The sequence below is a fragment of the Oryzias latipes genome, chromosome 21 (genome assembly GCF_053564925.1).
Source record: "Oryzias latipes strain Hd-rR chromosome 21, Olatipes_Hd-rR_3.1".
Classification (NCBI taxonomy): domain Eukaryota; kingdom Metazoa; phylum Chordata; class Actinopteri; order Beloniformes; family Adrianichthyidae; genus Oryzias; species Oryzias latipes.
In genome coordinates, this window is record NC_136257.1 from 33,120,527 (window position 1) to 33,140,811 (window position 20,285).

At 39.6% G+C, this 20,285-nt stretch overlaps 1 protein-coding gene across 3 annotated transcripts in view; it reads right to left on the reverse strand.

Annotated features, from left to right (window-relative positions):
- The window catches only part of thsd7ba (thrombospondin, type I, domain containing 7Ba), a 222,354-nt gene that overhangs the window by 107,796 nt on the left and 94,273 nt on the right, over positions 1–20,285 (reverse strand). For all 3 annotated transcript variants that reach the window (XM_078939216.1, XM_078939217.1, XM_023950471.2), the window contains exons 4-7: positions 15,344–16,190; positions 6,193–6,441; positions 5,271–5,440; positions 3,286–3,444 (exon numbers count right to left, since the gene is read on the reverse strand). In XM_078939216.1, coding sequence (XP_078795342.1) covers positions 3,286–3,444; positions 5,271–5,440; positions 6,193–6,441; positions 15,344–16,190 — 1,425 coding nt within the window. The remainder of the gene's footprint in view (positions 1–3,285; positions 3,445–5,270; positions 5,441–6,192; positions 6,442–15,343; positions 16,191–20,285) is intronic.

Here is a 20,285-nt window from a genome sequence, read left to right on the forward strand (position 1 = left end):
GAGTGTATAAGTTTTGATAAAAGTCTTTAAACGCATTATTAATTTTTACCGGGTCATGGGTGACATTTCCTGTTTGGTCCATAATCGAAGTGATTGTTGATTTTTCTTTATTAATTTTAAGCTGATTAGCTAGAAATTTGCCAGATTTATTTGAGTTTTCATATCTTTCCAGTCGAAGCCTTTGTATCTGGAATTGTGTTTGTTTATTGATGATGTCATTTAACTGCAGTTTTAAAATTTTTAGGTCGCCCAGTATGTGTTCCTGTGCAGAAGCAGCATAAGCAGTCTCCAGAGTTTTTATTTTATTTTCTAATTCTAATAAATCTGCTTTCTCCTTGCGTTTTTTATGCGTTGAATAAGAGATGATTTTCCCTCTCATGACTGCTTTTGCTGCTTCCCAAAGAATACTTGGTGATATTTCAGAAGTATCGTTGAATTCTAAGAAGGTTGCCCACTCTTTTTTAAAGAATTCAATAAATTCCTGGTCTTTTAACAGAGACGTATTAAACCTCCAGGTTGAACCCGAGGGTCTGGGTACTTCCCTTGAAATAGTAACAGAAACTGGTGCATGGTCACTGATAATAATTGGATGAATGTTGGAACTTTTAATTTCTTTCAAAAGGGAGTTACTGACTAATAAATAATCTAAACGAGATTGTGAATGGTGAACTGGAGAAAAAAAGGTGAACCCCTTAGTGCTTGGATGACATGAGCGCCAAGCGTCGCAGAGACCCAGATCATTCATGTACTGCTTTAGAATACTTGCAGACTGCCATGTACGCTGGTTTGCTGCTGTGCTGAGTCTGTCAAGTTCAGGGTCCAAAACCAGGTTGACGTCTCCTCCTATAATGATTGTGGAGTCAGAGTGAACTGAGAGTGAGGTGAAGAATCTGTGAAAGAAGGAAGAGTCGTCAGCATTCGGGCCATATATGCTGGCTATGCAAAAGTCTTTATTCTGAATGGATATATTAATGATTACAAATCTGCCTTCTGGGTCAGTAACTGTATCCTTATGAGTAAATGTAACATTTTTATTAATCAAAACTGCAACCCCTCTTTGTTTGGAGTTGAAACTGGCAGAATACATAGCTGGATACTGGGAACAGCACAGGAGATGACCAGCTGATAATGATAAATGGGTCTCCTGCAGCAGAGCTATATCTGCTTTAAGATCATTCAGGTGATTTAACACTTTCAATCTCTTTGGCCCAGAGCCAAGTCCACGCACATTCCAGCTAACGATGTTAAGACTGCTCATAGCTGTTCTAACCGGGAGAGTGCAAGGCTAAATAGTGCGTGTGCCCGTCCGTGTGCGCGTGCCCGCTGTGCGTACCTGCTACACTGACAAGCGCTATGCGTTGTGGGTGAACGTATCTTGGCTATGAGCTGCATGTTATGTGCGTCCTGTGTGAGCCTAAGTGAGGTTTTTGCAGTTTATCAACGTGTGTGTGCGGGATCGCGTGTGCATGCTCTTATGCGCGCTAGTATGCGCGCGCGCCCGTTCCGTGCATAAATAAATACTCACCATGGTTGCGTTGACTTTACCTGATTCACATATGAGGACATGGGAAGGGGGGGGGACAAGAGAAAAGAGAGAGGGAAAGAGAAAGAACAAAAAACAAAAACAACGAAACAACAACAGAAACATGAATGTGAGAGAAAGAAAAAACACTTTTCCTGAGAGGTGTGTATTATTGATGATCCGATTATTTCCTAGTTAAATAAGTTTGCGGGTTTCTTCTGGGCAGCGCAGATGTCAGTGCGCCTCTGAAAGCCTTCAGCACAGCCAGGGTGTTACCTCGGGGTCCCGGAACAGCTTGCCATTCACAAAAAGTTTATCAACAGCAACCACCGCGCGGGCTCCAGCAGACAGGTGCTTCCTCCTCAGCGGGAAGAGGATTTTCCGACGGCGGAGGATCTCGCCTGGGAACTGATCATTCACGCTGTAATGTGTGTCTTTCAGCTCGCGCCCTCTGCTTTTTACCTGCATCTTTTGTTTATAATGTTCAAATTTAGCAACAATAGGACGGGGACGCTGATTGTCCGGCCTTTTTCCTCCGAGCCGGTGAACCCTGTGGAAGGAGATCTTCTGGACTTCTTCCTTGGGGAGTTTCAGGTGGACCTCTATAAAGGACTTAACAATGTTCTCCGGGACTTCCCCTGCCTCTTCTGGAATCCCTGCGAACACTAGATTGTCCCTCATGCTCCTCGCATGAGGGACAATTTTATAAATAAAGTTTGAACCACCTCTCTCCCTTTTATTCTCTTCTACCCCCTCCCTCACACTTTTGCCCTCTCCCTCCCCACACACACTAAATGTAACAAATACAACAAAATTAATAAAAAAAAACAAAAAGGGGTTTATACAAATTTACACTCTGGTTTTCCGGAGATAGATAACCTCTTTTAGTGATAGTAAAACCTGTCCAACACAAAAGGCCTTCAACCCTCATCTGTTTGCTCAGTTGTTGGACAGAACAAGTTAAAAAAAAGGAATAAATAAATAAAGTTTGATTTGATTTGAATGGTCCCACCCACAGGTCACAGGTGAATTTTTAACAAACTAGAAAACGCTGCATTTCGGATATTGGCTGAAAATGGCATAATCCTAAATAAAAGACCACTCGGAACGTTTTGATGACAGATCAGAAGATATTCAGATTGGGACTTTAAACAGTTTTAATTTTGTTCCTTCAACAATGACCCCAGGAACAAATCTATTCAGACATAGACTCTTCAAAAGCAGATCATTGCAACTCTCAGACCTATTTCAGAATAGGCAGAATATTTCGGCAGCCAAAACTGGACTTCTGGGACTTCGACACTTGAACCAACTTTATCTGAGGACTGGACGGGTCTTCAACAAGCTTTAACCTTTTACTTCTTTCACCTTTGTGATTAAGAATTATGATGAATAGGTCAAATCCATGACACATATTCCAGAGACAAAGTGTACCAATTTTATCAAGGCAATACTTAGTACTTGGTTAAACATTAAGGGGAGTTGATGCCAAGTTATGCAGAGTTCTGCTTTCCTTAAAGAAAATCCATTATAATGGACCTTCTTGTACAGATTAATGACATGATCTTTTGTTTTTTCCCAAGGAAACTTTCAGATGATGTCATTTGATCAAGCTGACACCCCTATCATCTGCACAGAAGCATCAAATTCCTATAGCCACCCCTCACAAGTCAAACAAAAAACAGCCAAAGGTGTTTCTGCAAAACATTCAATAGCTGAAGGTTTTTTTTTTTGCTTTTCAGATCTAGTGCAGGTCGTCATACCTTTCTTTCCTTGAGGTTCTTTGCAGTTTTCGTGTATGCAGGGCCCCCAGGACGACCACTGGGAGAGCACACAGTGATGCTGGCAGGGAACTGAGCAGCTTTGGACAGCCAATGGGGGCTCATTTCCATCACACAACCTGCCATCCACAGGTCTGGACACTGAACAAACAAGAGAAGAAAACAGAGAAGGACAAAGCAAACCACACACAGTCAGCATTAGTTTGTGTGGACGTGCATGTGCCAGTGCTGCCAAGTAATATGTTTCAGACTGGAATCCTAACGGAGGCTTGCGATAGATGCTATGACAAATGACAGAGAGACCTCAGTGGTATTGCACTGAAAGTAAGGATGTAATTCCTCTGTGACCTAGAGAATGGTGTTGCATTTGCTGGAACTTCCGAATTCACTGGTAAGGGTTGCTTTAGCAAATCGTGCAGTACAGCAAAAATGGGGGGCAGAAAAAAAGCGAGTTTTCTGACATCTGACTCATGAGAATATGAAATGAAAGGTGAAAACAAGTTATGGGATTAAACAAACTCTAAACAGACACTAGATAGTGCAGAGATGCTCAGTCGAGACATCCTGAGTAATTCATCACTGAGCATGGCTGATATTATTTGCAGATCACAGACAGCTAGCAACATTCTTTCACACGCAGAAAAGGAGTTTTTCTTTTGCAGCTCCAGACCACAGAGATTTTCTTAATCAAATATTCCATTTTGATGCACCTTTGCACATCAATGAGAGGCAGCTTTGCATATAAATGATGGAAAATTCACTAAAAGTCCATTGAGCATTTTTACCTTTCCACCCACAGTAATTTGCATGTCATTTGATCCTTTCTAGAAAAAAAAGGGTGTTTGCTCATAAAGAGTGATAAAAAGCAGCTCAGCTCAGTTCTTCCATGTGGTTAGTCCCGTCCTTACAGTTTACATTTAACAGGAGCTTGTTCTGGTCGTTTTATTTTAGTCACGGGTTTACATTCACAAGAACTGTGAGGGTCATTCTGAGGTTACAGTATCGATCTCGGTCCTCGCCTTCATCAAGTTCAGTGCTGCACTAATCGGAATTCTGTTCACACTGTGAAAACATACCCTAGCTGTTCTCCGATGGGTTAAAAGGGGGTTAAACTGTTGAAACACATCAGGGATAAAGACAAAAAAGACCAAACTGTGCAGACAGAAGACAAATAACACATTTTTTCCTCTTTTCCAGTGCTATTAAAAAAGGTTTGCCCCTCCCTGAACTGATGCTACAACAATAAGAAACTCTGCCGGATGAAGGGCTCTGGTTTTGCAAACATCCCCTGCAGTGTGCATGCATGCATCTTTTTTTTCCCCTCATTTTCCACAAATAGGTGAGGAATACAAAACACCAGCTTTTTCATTTGCATGCAGCTGAATGATGCCGCTAAACGTTGCCATACAGAACTGAGCAATTAGACGTTCAACTCAAATCCAATAATCAAAATTCCCGGACAAACGTGTAATTATCATTACAGAACTCTGCATATCCCTGCTGTACAGTGAGAGCAGGGCGGCCTTGGTTTAAACTGCTGTCTGTTTTGTTCTTCCTCTAACATGGAAAAAAGTTAATATTTCACATGAAACTCAGGTTTAATGTGATCTGCTTCTCTCAGGTCTGTAAATAAAAAATACTTATTTGACTTGGAATTAATTATTTTAAATGCCTGTTTTTCAACGTCTCACCTTAGGTACAATAACACCCTCAGTGAGTTGCTGATTAAAATGATAATATTTTAGGCTTGAGCAACAATTCTGGAGAATTATGTAGATTCTTTTTCTGATGTGAGCAACATAAAGTCCTGCTACAAGAATTTACTTGAATAATTTAACCCACATCTCTAAGTTAGCTTGGAATGTATTAATATTGTATCTCCTGAGATGGCATGTGCTTCAAGCAAGCCCAGGGTCAGCTCTGGTAAAGAAGGTTAGCTTTATTTTTTTTCATTTGTGTTTCCTTACCTTCCTTCCTGTGATGGGGGGCTGAGTCCTCGGGGACTTGTACGCAGTAGGTCTTCCTGGTCTGGATGCCGGCTCCGCACAGGCTGCTCACATTAACTTGTCTCTGGTCCTGCTGCCCCAGTAGGGGCAGAATGTGGCATTCATTCCAGTCGGTGCTCCTCCACACATACCTGGCATCACATTTGCTTCCATTAAAGAAATGTCTTTAAAAAAACTTGTGCTTTTCTGTTTCAAACAGCAAACCATCTCATCTGTTCAGAGCATGCACTTAACAAGGCTACAGCATCCGCAAACACGGGAGCATGACTCTCACTTAAAGTCCAACAACGCACAAAATAGGACATAAATTGGAGTCTGCATTCTCCGGCAAGAGCCTCTCATGTGAGAAAAAGGAGGTATGATTATACGATTTCAAAACTTCTAAACAAATGTTTGGTTTCTGCTGTGAAGACTGCGCTGGTGCAGAAAGCAATAATATGTGAGCAGATTAGCAGAACAACAGCCTGTAGTAATCTATGAAATGCTTAATTTCCGTAATGAGTTTTCCATAATCATGTAAGCCCTCTGCTCGCAGGCACTCCATGTAAATTTATCAAATAAAACAAAATTAACCAGCAGGGAATGCTATTCTCTATTTACTGCTTTGTTTAGTGTGTGTTTTATTAGCTAAGGCTTTTCTTTTTTTCTTTTTACTCAGATGGCTTTAACACAATAAGAGTCTGGCAAACGTTGCTTTTTCATCCAAGTCAAGTGAAGTCACTTAAAAAAACAGTTTATTGCGAAATTGTTCAAAGTTTTTCCCATTTCTTCCATTATTGTTCAGATAGAAGTCTAAAATCATATCAAGAAACTCTGAAAAATAATCCTAATTTGTTCATGTATCATTAAAGCAAAAGAAGTGGGTGAATTGTGGGTAAACTACCTGGGGCACGTTGGGAGTAAGTCTCCAATTATGTTGCAAGCTTCTTTTTCCTGAAGGGGAGGACACGCCTTCCCCCCTCCATGTGGGATCTGCGTCATGATGCGTGACCGAACTCGGAAACCGGGAGACAGGTCGGTGGACCGGCAGGTCTTGGAGCAGGGACTCCACGGTGACCAATCAGACGTCTGACAGTCTTCGGGCATCACACAGGCCTGGAATGTCAGGGGGGAGCTGTCCTTGGTACACAAACTGAAGATTGAGAAGACTACATTACACAGTCTGACAACTCAGAAACGTTTATCACGACATAAAAGCAGTCATTTGAACTTTAGAAAAGGTAAAGAAGAGTCTGCTGTCTAACCGGTAGCTGTGGAAATACACTGAGAAGACTGGATACACAGAAGAGTGTTTACCACAGAGCTTTAAGGTTCAAAACGTTCTGAGTAACTTTCTCCCATCACTGTAATCTTCACAGATGAGTTCAATGGAACCTCACGGTTGTTAAAGGTTGGAGAACATACTCTACTTTTATCCTAGAACCCATTGTAGGCCTTCTCTTTCATGTACGTGAACAACCCTGATAGACAGATTATTTCTTCTCTGACCACTGCCTTGTCAAGATGTTCAGTCCCATACTGAGGAAGAGGAGGAAGAAGAAAGAAAAAGAAGAAGAGTGAAGCTTTATTTGTCATATGCAGAATCAACACAGGTCAACAATGCAATGAAATGCTCAGGGTGGGAAGAGCAGTTTGATTTTCCAAAATGCTCGGGAGGTACTCATACATGCAACAGTAGTGCCTGCTCAAAATCTGGAATAAAAAAAGAAAAACAGATAGAATTGAATACAGGTAGTGCAGATACAATAAAGTACAAAAAAATAATTAAATATAGAGCCAATACAGGGGTAGGTACCAGGTGTAGGTGAAATTAAATACAGAGGTTGAATTTGGGGGATTTTATTGCACATATTATTGCTGCACATGTCTGGCCTTGATCAGTGAAGGTGCTATTTGGAGTTCAGCTTGGGGTAATAGCTAATAATAGCTAGTAATAATACGAAACGAACGAGACGACTGTTGTTGTGAACTTGGGCTATACAAATAAAATTGAATTGAATTAATAGCTGTCTCTGAGTGTTTTTGTATGTGCCGGCAGGCTCCTGTAACCTCTGCCAGAGGGTAGTAGTCGGACGAGTCCCTGTGCTGGATGGGTGTGGTCCTTAGTGATGCTGCACGCCTTGTGCAGACTCCTGCGGTGGTAGATATCCTGAACTGAGGGCAGGCTGCTGCCAGTGCTGTCAGATTCTAAAGTGAGTTAGGAACAAAAGCTATCAGCTTGGAGGTACAGATGCGGTACCTGTCTGTTGGTGTACTTTTGGGGTTTTAAAGCTGTTCGCATCATTTCGTGTCAGATATGTTTTAACAAATGGATTTGTGGTGCATAATTTCTCCTTGAATCTTTGGTAATGCAGCGAGTAGTGTTGCTAAGTCCTGCTTTGAATTACCAGACTACAGCTGTCGAAGACTACAGCCGTCAACTGATATGAAGTCAGAGGAGACCTTGAAATGGAAAACCTGACAGTGAATTTTTTTCACAATGTAAGACAGAGTCAGATTTAATCGTGAACCACTTTACTAAATTCTTTAAAAGGTCCAGAGTTGTGAAAGATTTAAAGATTTGTCAGAAAACTCAATGGGACTCAACCAAGGTCAACGGAGAGGCGAGAAGCAGAACTGCTTATCCTCAAGTTGGAACACAGAGAAACCTACTCAGATAACTTTCAGAAATGAAAACTAGAAGAAAAGGCGACTCATTTAAAATGTACTGTAGGTCGCTCTTCTTAAATGCATCTCTTGATAATGATGTGTCCTTGAGTGGGAGGAAGGCTTTCCCAATGAACTCTGAACTGCAGCACAAAACATCTGTACTTTCTAAAGGTTCGTATGCTTGTGAAGTATCATTGTGATCATGGCTAGGCAGAGGAACGACCATGACTGAACTTCATGCAAATGTGACTCAGATAACTGAATGTTTACACATAAATATAAAAGCTAAAGGTACAAAAAAAAACAACAAAAGACACAGAAACCTAAACTTGCCAGACACCACGTCTCCCATCACAACGTCCTGGACTGTTTGGTCCTTGAAGAAATGGACAGATTGAGACATTGGACCTGGTCCTTTTGACTGTCCTGCTTCTTTTGTTGTTTGCTTTTGTATCTCTGTATTAAGTGTGTTTCTCCTGCTGACGTTCAGAGAGGAAGTAGAAAAGTTGGACACCCAACAATCTCATCACCAATTCCATTAGGAAAGCATGATTTCTCTCATCTGTGGCCTTCAGAGGACCAGGACACCAACCACAGTGGAATTAAGGCACCAATTACAAAGGAACCAGAAAAAAAGCTCTTTTAAGTGATCAAACATAGACTCACAAAGTCAAAAGGCTCAAACATGCCAAATTGTAGGCAATTTTTCCTCTATAAGTTTGATGGGATGGTTTAGGAACGCCAAATAAAAAGCATCTGATGAATTCCCACAGCCATGCTCAACAAGTCCAAAAGAAGATTCAACACTGCGACCCTTAACCTCTTTGGTAATAAGAGGTTGAGATCATATTAGATGAGATAACATGATGAGATAGCATTAGATGATCCTTTAGTCGTCCCACAATGGGGAAGTCCAATGTGTAGACATCACATATTGGGTTCTATTGCCACAATAGTTTATCCTGCCCAACTGGGGCCCTGTGACTACATGTTCAGAGGATTAGCTCAGGTCTCAAGGGGTTAAAACTGTTTTTCTTTCTAGAACTTGGACGATTCCACAAGACCATAAGTTTTGACAGGCAGCCCAGAGAAATGAGTTCAAACTTACCACAAAAAAATTAGTATTAGGAACAAGGAAAATAACAAACAAGCTCACTTTACCTTCACGGATCTATTCAATAATGAGTAACCAGATGAAAAGTTGACCCACATCAGATGATACACAGGAAAACTCAAAAAGATTGTTTCTTATTTATTATTCATTTTTACCATGAAAGTACTGCATATGTTTTTTGCATTTTTTTGTTTCCAAATGTAATTCTACAGTTTTGATACATCTTAAAATATGTAAAAATCTCAGCTTTGTTCAACGTTTTTCTAAAACGAAACAAGCAAAAAAAAATGTTCCAAGTATGTTTTAATTTTAGTGATGAACATCATATTTTATCCTTAAAACTGAATGTAGAGCCGACTCTCACTTACAGGATTAGCTGCAGCTAAACTGAATTACTGTCTTCAGAATTACCTCAGACCTTATAGGACTTTGTTATCCACAAGCTAAAGATGATATAACTTTTACGTTTTTTTAAATTACTTTATTATTGTTTGCATGTTATATTCACATATGTTTTCTTTTCAGATATGCTCTGTCTGCAGTAACGGCTGATTATCGATAAGACTTACACATTTAGATATTTCTGATACCTCCATTATCACTCCTGACTGCAACTATTCCTGCAGGACTTTTTGGAAAAAGATTTACAATCTCAACCGGGCTGTTCTGATGAAGAAAAAAGTTGAAATTGTGATTTTCTTTTCCCCAAATCCTTTTGATTTAATATGACAGTACCCCATTTATTTCACACAGTAAGGTAATTTGGCTTAGACTATAGGGTGAACTAATTTGTATTTTAAGTCTTGGATTCTGTGTATAAACTGTATTGAAACAATTGTAATTGATTCTATTTTGTTTTGGGGGGGATTTTTCTGTAGTTTAATGTGGACTGTTTTTTTTAAATGAACATGAACATGAACATTCAATTGAGCTGAAAAGGGAACTGGAAAATGAAATATTACTTTAGTTGAAAGAACTTGGTTGTTTGAATAAAAATGGTGACTAATTCAGTTTAAAAGGAGCAGGGTGTAGGATTTAAGTGAGGGACTTCATTTACTTCCATTCAATCATTTTTTTTAAACAGGTTTATTCCTGATCGGGGTCACAGAGTTGCTGGAGCCTATCCCAGCTTCTGTTGGATGCATCACAGTCCTTCATAGGCACGCACAACCACACACACTTATATCCACATCAAGGGGCAATTTAGCCACTCATTAACTTATGAAGCGTGCTTTTGAAGTGTGGAAAGAATATGAAGTTCCCAGGAAAAAAAAGTAAAATAATAATAATAAACCTGAGAAAACTAAGAACTGAGCTTAACCTGACAAAGAAAAACCTGAACGTGTCATGACAAACTGGAGGAGACGTGACGATCTATTGAGCAAAAGAAACCATACCAAGGCAAAAATACAACCAGTTTTGAATATTTGAATAAATATTTGAATAAAAACTGACACCAGGTGTGATTGTGACTGATAGGAAAACAGAACAAAACTAAACACAAAACATGACATAATATCGCGAAAAAAAAATTAACCTAGACAGCAGCACCGCTAACAAAAGTAATCAGGAAATGTATCTAGTTTAATAGATGTAACATTGAGCGGCTGCAAGCAGCAAAACCTTTTAAATGACCTTTATACCATGGTCCGGGTGAATACTCGATTCTGATTGGCTGCTGGGTGTACATTAAAAATTGATATACCACAGTGATAACCACACAGTGAAAAAAGAAGTTCCGGTCACCTAGCTTAAATGTTTCGTATCACTGCGCCGGCTTCTTTAAAACAACCTTTTACTTCATCATTTGGACAAAAACAAGCGGTAGGAGGTGAACTTTTTCTCTGAACTGATGCTTTATTCAACCCATTGGAAAGATCAGCATATATATATCGGCGAATCTTGACTGCAGCGGTGGTTTTGTTACGTGGTGCGGCGCATAACAAATAGTCCGCTTTTTGTGAGAAAAGCGATCCGAATCCGGAAAAAACAAGAATTAAGGACTAAAAGCTGGTTAATATTTATTGCTTTTGCAAGTGACCATGGTATAAGCGGGTTAATGGCCTTCAAAGTGTGCATTATTACTTTTTAACGCATTTCGCGGAAGCAACTGTCCGACGCACAGGCTCCCACGACGTGCGTTAAAAAGTAATAATGCAAACTATGTAAACGATCAATCAACCTGCAGCTGAAATGCAGATTCAAGAAGAAAAAAAATAAGAAAAAGACGAACAAACCATGTCTGACATAAAGCTGTGATATTAAACTACATACTTTTTTTACTGAATGAGCACAAAATGCATGAATGAATGTATTTATTATCATGTTCATATATGTAATGTGTGCTATATTTGTGTTATTTTAGTCTAAGGGTCGCAAACTTTCACAATCAGTCCCAGTGTTGACACAGGCAGCTCCCACTTACCCTGCTGTCCTCATATTTATTTATATGAATCACACTCATGATGAACATTATAAGGCATCTCTTTAATTGTGGCTGCGAGGAATTGTGTGATGGATCTATCTCCTTTGATCCAAAGTTTAATGTGCCAGAGGCCTTAATAAATGAAAGTGCTGCAGATCTTCTCCTCAGCTTCTCTGAGAATTCAACCAGCACTCATCACGGCCATTTTTGGAAGTTTCTGGGTCATTTCACATCATTAATAACCCTCCAAAGCAACAAATAATGGGATCTCACTGAATGCAATGCAATGTGAAATTAGCTTCACACCTTAAAAAAATTGAAACAATGAAAAGGAACATCAACAGAAAATCATATATATTTATAGATATATATATATATATATGTATACAGTATATGTATATATATTTTTTCTTTCTTTCTTATTTTTTGGGGGGGGTGTCCTTTTAATGGATTCAAGCAAGTTTGGATTGACCAAATTAGACCAATTCAGTCACCATTATTTTCCCTGTTGGAGCCAGATATCAGATGTGGTTCGACTTGGTCTGAGTTTCTACGGCAACCACTCTCACCATTTAGGAATGAGCGTGTTGGAAGGCCACACCCATACCACTTGAAAGCAGGCTACACTAAATCTGTCTGTACCTTGGATGTGGGGGCCAGCAGGCTCCACCTACTTTTATTGAGGCACATGATTGGTCAGTTTACAACTTGAAGAACTTGCACTATAAAATAAATGTTAAAAAAAGGGGGATTATCAGGAACAACTTAAAAAAAAGGTGATTCTGACCAAGAGCATTAGTATAGCTGTTCAGAAGTATTTTGAAGTCTATGGGATTTTGCGGGCACTTCCTGTTTGGAACGCCAGGGGGGAGGAGTCAGTCAGTCCAATTCTCGTTTACTGTCAATGTTCCTTTGAGAACTTCTCCACTTTTGTAAAAACAGGGATTTGGAACTTTTATTTTGTGGTCAGCTGTACCATTTTGAGTTTACTCTTCAACTCTGTTTTGCCATGTGCAGAACTTTAAAAAACAAAAAATATTTTCCCATAGAGGATGTGATAGATGCAAACATATATATGCAAATATATACACACATCACTCCTCCCGTTAAGTTGTTTTACCAATTATTGTTTTGATTTGGTTTCGATAAGAAGTTAAGAAAGGAAATGTTGCTTGGAGCTGATCAGAAGTTTGTCAGAGATCGACTGTTTCCATCAATGTTTGCTGAAACTTGCTGCTACATCGGATGTACTTAAATGAATTCAGAAAATATGTATCACACTGGGTCTCAGCTGAGAGGATAGTTTTATGACACATCATTTGTAATATCTGATGGGTTAAGACAATCGACGGTAGCAGTTAATGGGCATCGTGGCTGCAGCAAGATAGGAGCAACGGTTGGTTAATCAAGGTAATGAAAATAATAAGCATTGGGGGTTTTTAATCGTTTAGGAAAAATCCCCAGGTGGAGTTGGGATTAAAATAAATTAGCAGACAGATTTTATAAAGTATCATATTAAAGAGACCTCCACCACAAAGGATTTATTAGGTTCTGGTTATGCTGAGAAGCTAATAACATTGTCCAGTTTCCACTTCAGTAGTATTAAAGCCGTTACACATCCGGAGTGCGTCTTTCACACAGGTGCAGCAATAAGTCAAAGTGTGCTTTTCAAACAACTACATTAGTCATGTAATAACACATCCTTTTGTTTAATATGGGCAAAATAATTAGCAGGGTTATTAGGATGTGAGCACAATGCTCCTTTTAAAAATGTACTCCATGATAATTAGGCTAGAAGAAAGCATAATGAGGGAGAATTCATGTGGGAGGTACAAAAATTCTAAAGCTCCTCTCTTAGTAAAACCTTGCTAATCAGGTACTGTACAGTAAGTGGTCCCTTCGCACTGAAGCCATAAAAGCCAGTAAAGTGTTCAGGATGACATCTTTTGATTACTGAACGGGCAACAAGCTGCAGGAGTGCAAGCCTCTTTGTCCAAGCAGAGCTGAACAAGTCTATTTAGTGGGAGATCTAATGTACTGATTACTCTGTGCAGATTCAGAGCTCATGGCTGTGAATTCTAAAACAATATGAAACAATAAAACACCTCATTGAGCCATGATATAATTGAAAGGCTGTTTCTCACTCGCTGGCCTCACTGGATGGCAGTTGGGAATTGATTTCAACGGCTGACTAATAGTGCCACTTCACTCTACTAAGATGGTATTTAGTGGCATTTAGACAATAGACCATAATATAGATAACAATGATTTTCTCTCCCACTGAAGCGAGAGAATGTGTTGTTGAGGCCTGTGTGTGTTTGTGTACGTGTGTGTCACTGTGGGTGTGTTCCAGCTATGTGTCTCAGTCCATTCAAACACAATCTAAATACCAACGTGCGTTCAAAAAGCAGGGAAAGGGGAGCACCACTTGACATTTCACACAGTAACACCCCGTCCCCCTGCCAATCCGCCACTAAAACACCAGCTCTTCAACATCATTGAGAACATCATCACCATCAATAAAACCTTTTTATTTCCCTTCATGAACAGAATGACCCACATAAACGACAAAAAACCCCACATCAAAGCAATACCAACATTATAATTCACACTTTGTTTAAAGATTTCAACAACCTGTCTGATTGACTTTAACTAAACAATCACCCATATCCAGCTGTTGAATTATAGGAAATGCCAACACCGTCATTAACTGATTTAGGAAATCAAATTAATCTTTACTTAAAACTGCAATATTGATTGATTAAATCCACAATTGTTTTTCCTTTCAAGTAGTTTTTGAGGATTATATTTAATAAAAGGAACTGATTTCAGTTCATTTTTAATGTACAAACTGTACAAATAGAGGATGTGATAGATGCAAACATATATATGCAAATATATACACACATCACTCCTCCCGTTAAGTTGTTTTACAAATTGCTAACTTTGCAAATGCATTTCTCCCCTTTGTTCAGTCAAACTCTTTAGTTGTGTAACATGGATTTTAGTAAACTAGAATCTAAACAACAAATTTGTTTTTTAATGAAATAAGGTTAAATTGTAAAGTGAATCAAACGCTGCTGGGGGGAAAAAAGCTGCAACATCTTGTCTTTTTACCATCAGAGTTGTTTCTTTTTATTTTTCGTCACTTTTTGTCTTGGATACCGTTTACCGTGAATGCCGACAAACCGCCAATTTATATTCATACATAAATTTATTAAGTTAAAATTAGCTCACAGTTTTATGAAACATAGCCAATATGCTGACATTTCCTGCATTTGTATTGCTTTTAAGTCCAACTGATTACAATGTGTCTGATGAACCAGTTCTGACATGCTGATTTACTAACATGTTAAATATAAAAACGAAATATACACTTAAGCTTAAATATAAAGATGTAAAATTAGGTGTTTAAATTTTAAATCTGAATGTATGCAGGATTATATTTGTTAATCAAAAGTCAAGCTAATTTTATTCAGTTGATTATTTTAATTTGCTGCTCCTTAAACAGTAATCAGGCATCGATCACAGCAGCTCATATGACAGGAAAACTGGCATGTTTTGCCTCTAAAAGTAGGTTTTTGGTGGATAATATTTACACCAGAAAACATGTTGCTGGAAACGTCATAACTTGTGTTGTTGCATTGGTTGAAGCATTTTCTATTTTTTACCTTTCTATTTAGGATTCATTTATTGGTTTACCATTTTACGGTTTGTCTTTCTGAGGATGTGTGATGAGACAGTTTCCTCCATCATCCCAAAAGTTTTCTCTTCCCTTGTTTTTTTTTTCAACATTTTTGTTTACAGTTAAACAAAATGTACAAATGGTAATTAAATGCATCTCACCTCAGCATAGAGTTTTTGCCATCACTTCTGGTGCAGCGAACATGCCGTGTCTGATATCCCACTTCCAGTTCCCACGACACTGGGTTCTTGATGTGCGTGTAGTTGTGATGATGTGAGTGGTGGTGAAAAGCCACAGTGTGTAGTGTGACGGTGTTGTTCTCATTGGAGTTGGCACTATAATCCAAAATGGTCCTTCCGTTTAAGACGGCATCCTTGTGCTGTGGGAGTCTGCACTCACTCCAGGCTCCTACTTTAAGGCTGTACTGGTACTCCCCTTCACCAATGGAACAGTCTACTGAATTTGTGCAAGTTCTGGTCTCAGTAAGATTCGGGAAGTCCGCCCCCCCATACATGGGCGGGGCCAGGACGTGTCGAGTCCGGTGCTGCAGGCCAACACCACACGTTTTGCTGCAGCTTGACCAAGGCGTGAAGTCTGAAACCACGCAGTCCTGGGGGCATGGGATGAGGCACGCCTGCTCCACGGGGGGCTTGTGCGAAAAGAACTCACAGATCCTGGAGCTGACTGCGGTCCGGTTTGAGGTTCGCACACAGTGAATGGAGCGCCTCTGAATGCCATGCTGCGCTGTAATACAGTCAGCAGTCCTCAGCCTGAGCTCATTTGACAAGAAGGGAATGAGTAGACAGGGTCCCCAGTCAGAAACGTCCCATTCAAAGAGGTCCTGGTGCCAGTCGCACACCTTATAGCACTGCCGCTGACTTTCTGGTTTAGGCGAATGCCGGCAGTGGGAATGATGGCTGGACCAGCCATCCACATGGACGCACCATAGTGTTCTGGTCTGGATCCCACCAGAACCACACTTCTCCCCGATACACTGACCCCACTGGCCTGTAACAAAAGAAGACATAGAGACACACAGCAATTAAAAAGCTGTGATTTAAATTGCAGCTATGACACGGTTTCCAATCAAGAACAGCCAGAGGTCATTTGCTTAACCTCTGTGATTGCTTCATTCAGGAATGAAGTAGAAAGGAGCAAAGGGATGCAAAGTAATCAAACTATCAGCATACTTTAGGAGTAAAAAGGGGAAAAAAGGGTTAGCCACAAAATCCAGATTTTCTGATGAGCATCAGGACCAAAAAAGCTCAGAACAGAAGAACAATCATAAAGATCATAAAAAAAGTTATTGATGGAGAGCAAAGTAATATTTAGGTATACAACAGGTGAATTATTTGCAGAATGTTGTGTCCTACGAGTTAAAATAAAGCCGTAAGTTAATGCATGGTTAAGGAGAGTTAAGTTAGATAAGCCCAAACCAGTAGGATGAGTTAAGTGTACCGTCACTGTAATGCAGTTCACCCTACACAGTCTCACTGTTTTGCATATCATTTAAAGCACAAACATCTTTTTTTTTAAAGGTTTATTTGGTCCTTATTGGCTACAAACCATTGTCAATCAATATTCTGTGTCCTGTGTCTCCTGTGCTGAATCTGTTCAGCTTGTCAGATTTACATAAACCTTTGATAACGAGGAGATTTTTAGTTTTGTTCCGTACTGGACTTATTAGTTTAAACAAGAGAGAAAAGTGTGAAAATGTTCACGTCTAGGTTTCAACTTCCTGATTATGAAGGTTTGGGAGAAGGAAGCAGAGGGGAGAGGCGGCTTTGGGTTATTAGATTTGGTTCAAGTTGTTTCATATTTTATGTCCGTCTGTCTTGTTAGGAGTTTAAATGTTTAGTTTTCAAGAAACCTGGATCTTGTCTTGCTTTTTGTTTGCTCTGCATGGGGCCAGCCACGTTAATTTGGTTTCTGGGGGCCCATAAAAGACTAAGGATCTGAGTCTGAAGGAGGGGAAGAGCAAGCTGTGAGCTGTGCAACAAAGTGTGGTTTTTATATCTAAAATACCCTTCTGACAGCCAGAAATAAAAACATTGTCTAGTTTTTTGTTTTTATTTTTAAACCCGGCATAAACTACTAGATAAACTACTACTATCCAGAGCCCCACCCCTTCACATCACTGAAAAGTCCCAAATGTCCTCTGCAGATACCAAAAGGAGTTCATTCAGTAAGATGCAGACGTTGGGAGATGTTGAGGTTTAAATGGTGGCAGTCAAGAGGACATAATGTTCTTGAACTTTTTGGGATGGGATCTGGTTGCACTAAATTGTGGCATCTTGATGCCAACATTGTGATCCAGGCCTGTAGGAGGCAGTATAAAGAAGACAAACTTCTAAATGAGGTTCAATGGGTTGCTGGAGAATTAAATGTGTTTGTTTTATCTAAAAATATAAGGACATTGATGTAAATGTGCTTTTCTAGAAGATTCCAAGGGGAGTTGTCTTTGATATAAAAATCAGAACTTCTTAAAGATTTTCTGACTGCATGTGTGAGTCTTTGTTGGAACATGGCAACACTGTATGGTGGTAATACAAAATCTGTCTCACAGATTAATTTACAGTTACTCACTTCTAAAGCTTCTCTACTTTATTTGCTTGACCTTTTCGTCATTATCTTCAAAACAAGTAGACATAAACCAGTTTACTCCCCCCAAAAAATCCAACCAATTAGCTGATTTAATGCAGTTATGTGTCAGTCATGTTCTTTTCTCAGCCAGATCTTGTGCAGCATGCAGTGCACAAGATAATTTGATTCATTTCTTCTAATTGGAGTCAAATTGGTGTAATAATGAGATCCTACTGCTCCCTAAATTGCTTTTGAATGACAACATGCTGAAAGTGTTCCATGGGTTTCAATGCCAGCAAAATCTGTTGTCAACACTTTGTTTCCTGGCCAACAACTAACATTACAAAACAGCTTAAGGGCTCAGTAATCCAAAGAGCAGACTTCTTTCATAGTTCATCAAACGGAGTTTTTCTGTTTAGTCTTCGCAATGTTAATAAGAGACACCAACTGCTGTCGTTCAGCCATTTTCTCTCGTGAAGTTTTACTATTTTTTATGCGAGCTATCTTGCATTTTATGTAGTAGAGACTGCAGTAATAAAACAGAGCACAGAGGGGAACTGAACTAAAAAAAATGTCATTTTAAAGTTGCATAAACAACTTGAATCATTTTAAAAGCAAAATTGAGTCTCAGTGTAGCCATAAAGGATGTGAGTTGGCAGTATGTCTTCATTCAAATAAAAGATGTTTGCAGCTCTTTGAAAAGCAGAGAAAGGTTATTTCTCTTAGGAAAAGGTAAGGCCGTGAAATTACACTCATAATAAAGTAAATAACTTGATTGTTTTACTTTGTCTTTGCATGCAACTAAAGCTTAAATCCATAAAGTGGAATCCCTACAAAGATGTTTGTATAAAAAAGTAAACAGTTTTTGTTTTTTACAAATTCTATCTGTAACTGCTGTTGAAGTTACATTCAGATATTTTGGGAAGTAGAAGCTGTCTTATCTCTGACAGAAGGTTGTTGGATGACCAATTTTCATCCGTATAAACAGTATATATACCTTGTGGCTGTGAGACATGGTCTTAAGATTAATGTGCTGCTGTGCTTCCTAAGTTCTATGAGCCAAGAGGATGCCCACCAAATGACACAGTGGCCCCCTAAATGCATCCAGCCAACAGGGAGCCCTAGCCATTGACTGTAACTGAGAACTGGACTGAGTGACCCCTCCCCCCTCACTTCTATTGATGAAAAATAAACCGCTATTACTCAGTCATTCTACTGGTCAGAATAATCATTGTTATTCGGATACCTATTTTAAACACTTTTTTTGTTGTGATAAGATAATTAAACTTTTATACCGGCCAATCAGATGCCTTAATAACAGTAAGTGGTCTCATGTTGAAAGATCGAAACATTTGATTGACAGATATTCCCAAGCCAGCTTTCAGTGGTAGGGGTGTGGTCTTCCAACAACCTCACTCCTGATTGGGGAGTGGTTGTCATAGAAATGATGTCTCACACTGACTTGGACCAATCACTGCGTTATTACGTCGTTTGGTTCTGACACGTCAGTATTGCCTTAAATGGCGACTGAATTGACAATAGCCAATGGCCCAAAACAGCTGAATAACCAACGCATGGCAGGAGCACGGCATGCATGGAATATAAATACAATATATAATTCCATTCAAATGGCTCCGAAAGTACCCTAAAGGCAGACGTGAAAAAAAAATGTCCCTGCAGAAAGACATGAGCAGCTGTCCTGCAAAGTTTTCTGATGAAAACTCTAAGTCTGAACTGCTTTAGCTTCATGGTGCTGAATTTGGCCACATATGCGTGTGGGATTTATGGAAATTTGATTGGGCGAGACTCTCCTCTGGGGTGCCAGGACAGCCAGCTAAGACAAGCACTAGTTCATCTTTTAAGCTCTGAATAATCACTCCCTCCATCTGTCAGCATCAGCATCTGTCATCCTCTCAGGTGGGGCAGTCGCCCAACGTTCCGTCATTCCTGTAGCATTATAAGTTGCCTCTCTCACCTCAAGCTGAGGCGGTGTTGTGGTTCCCCTGGGGGCTTGCGCTCTTTTCACCACTGATTATCCGCAAAACGGACTTTGTAATGGAGGAAAAGAGGCTGAATGGACACTGGAACAGGCACAAAATTAAACGGGTCCACTGAAGTGTGGCTGAACTGAAATTCTCCTGATTCCCTTAAACTGGACAAATGGCACAAAGCTGGACAATAAAAGCAAACCGCACAACAAAAGTTCCCTTTTTACACACGGAAAATGGGTAAACAGAAGCAAAAAGTAGCTAACAAAATAGCTTATAATTGAACTATTTCTAACACACTCAGCTCTCTAAAATCTTGAGAAACATTTGGTAATTCAGACAAGTTGACTGATTTCAATGTCTAGACAATGGAAAGCCAATGACCCAAAGACGGTAACAGTTTGACAACAGATTTTATTGATGCCAAGCTTGTCTCCATTTAAGGGTAACAATAAGGGGCATTAATAAGTGCAACCTTTCCGATAATTGGGCTTCTGGGTAGTTCAGTTTTTCGGTTATCATTCAGATCTTC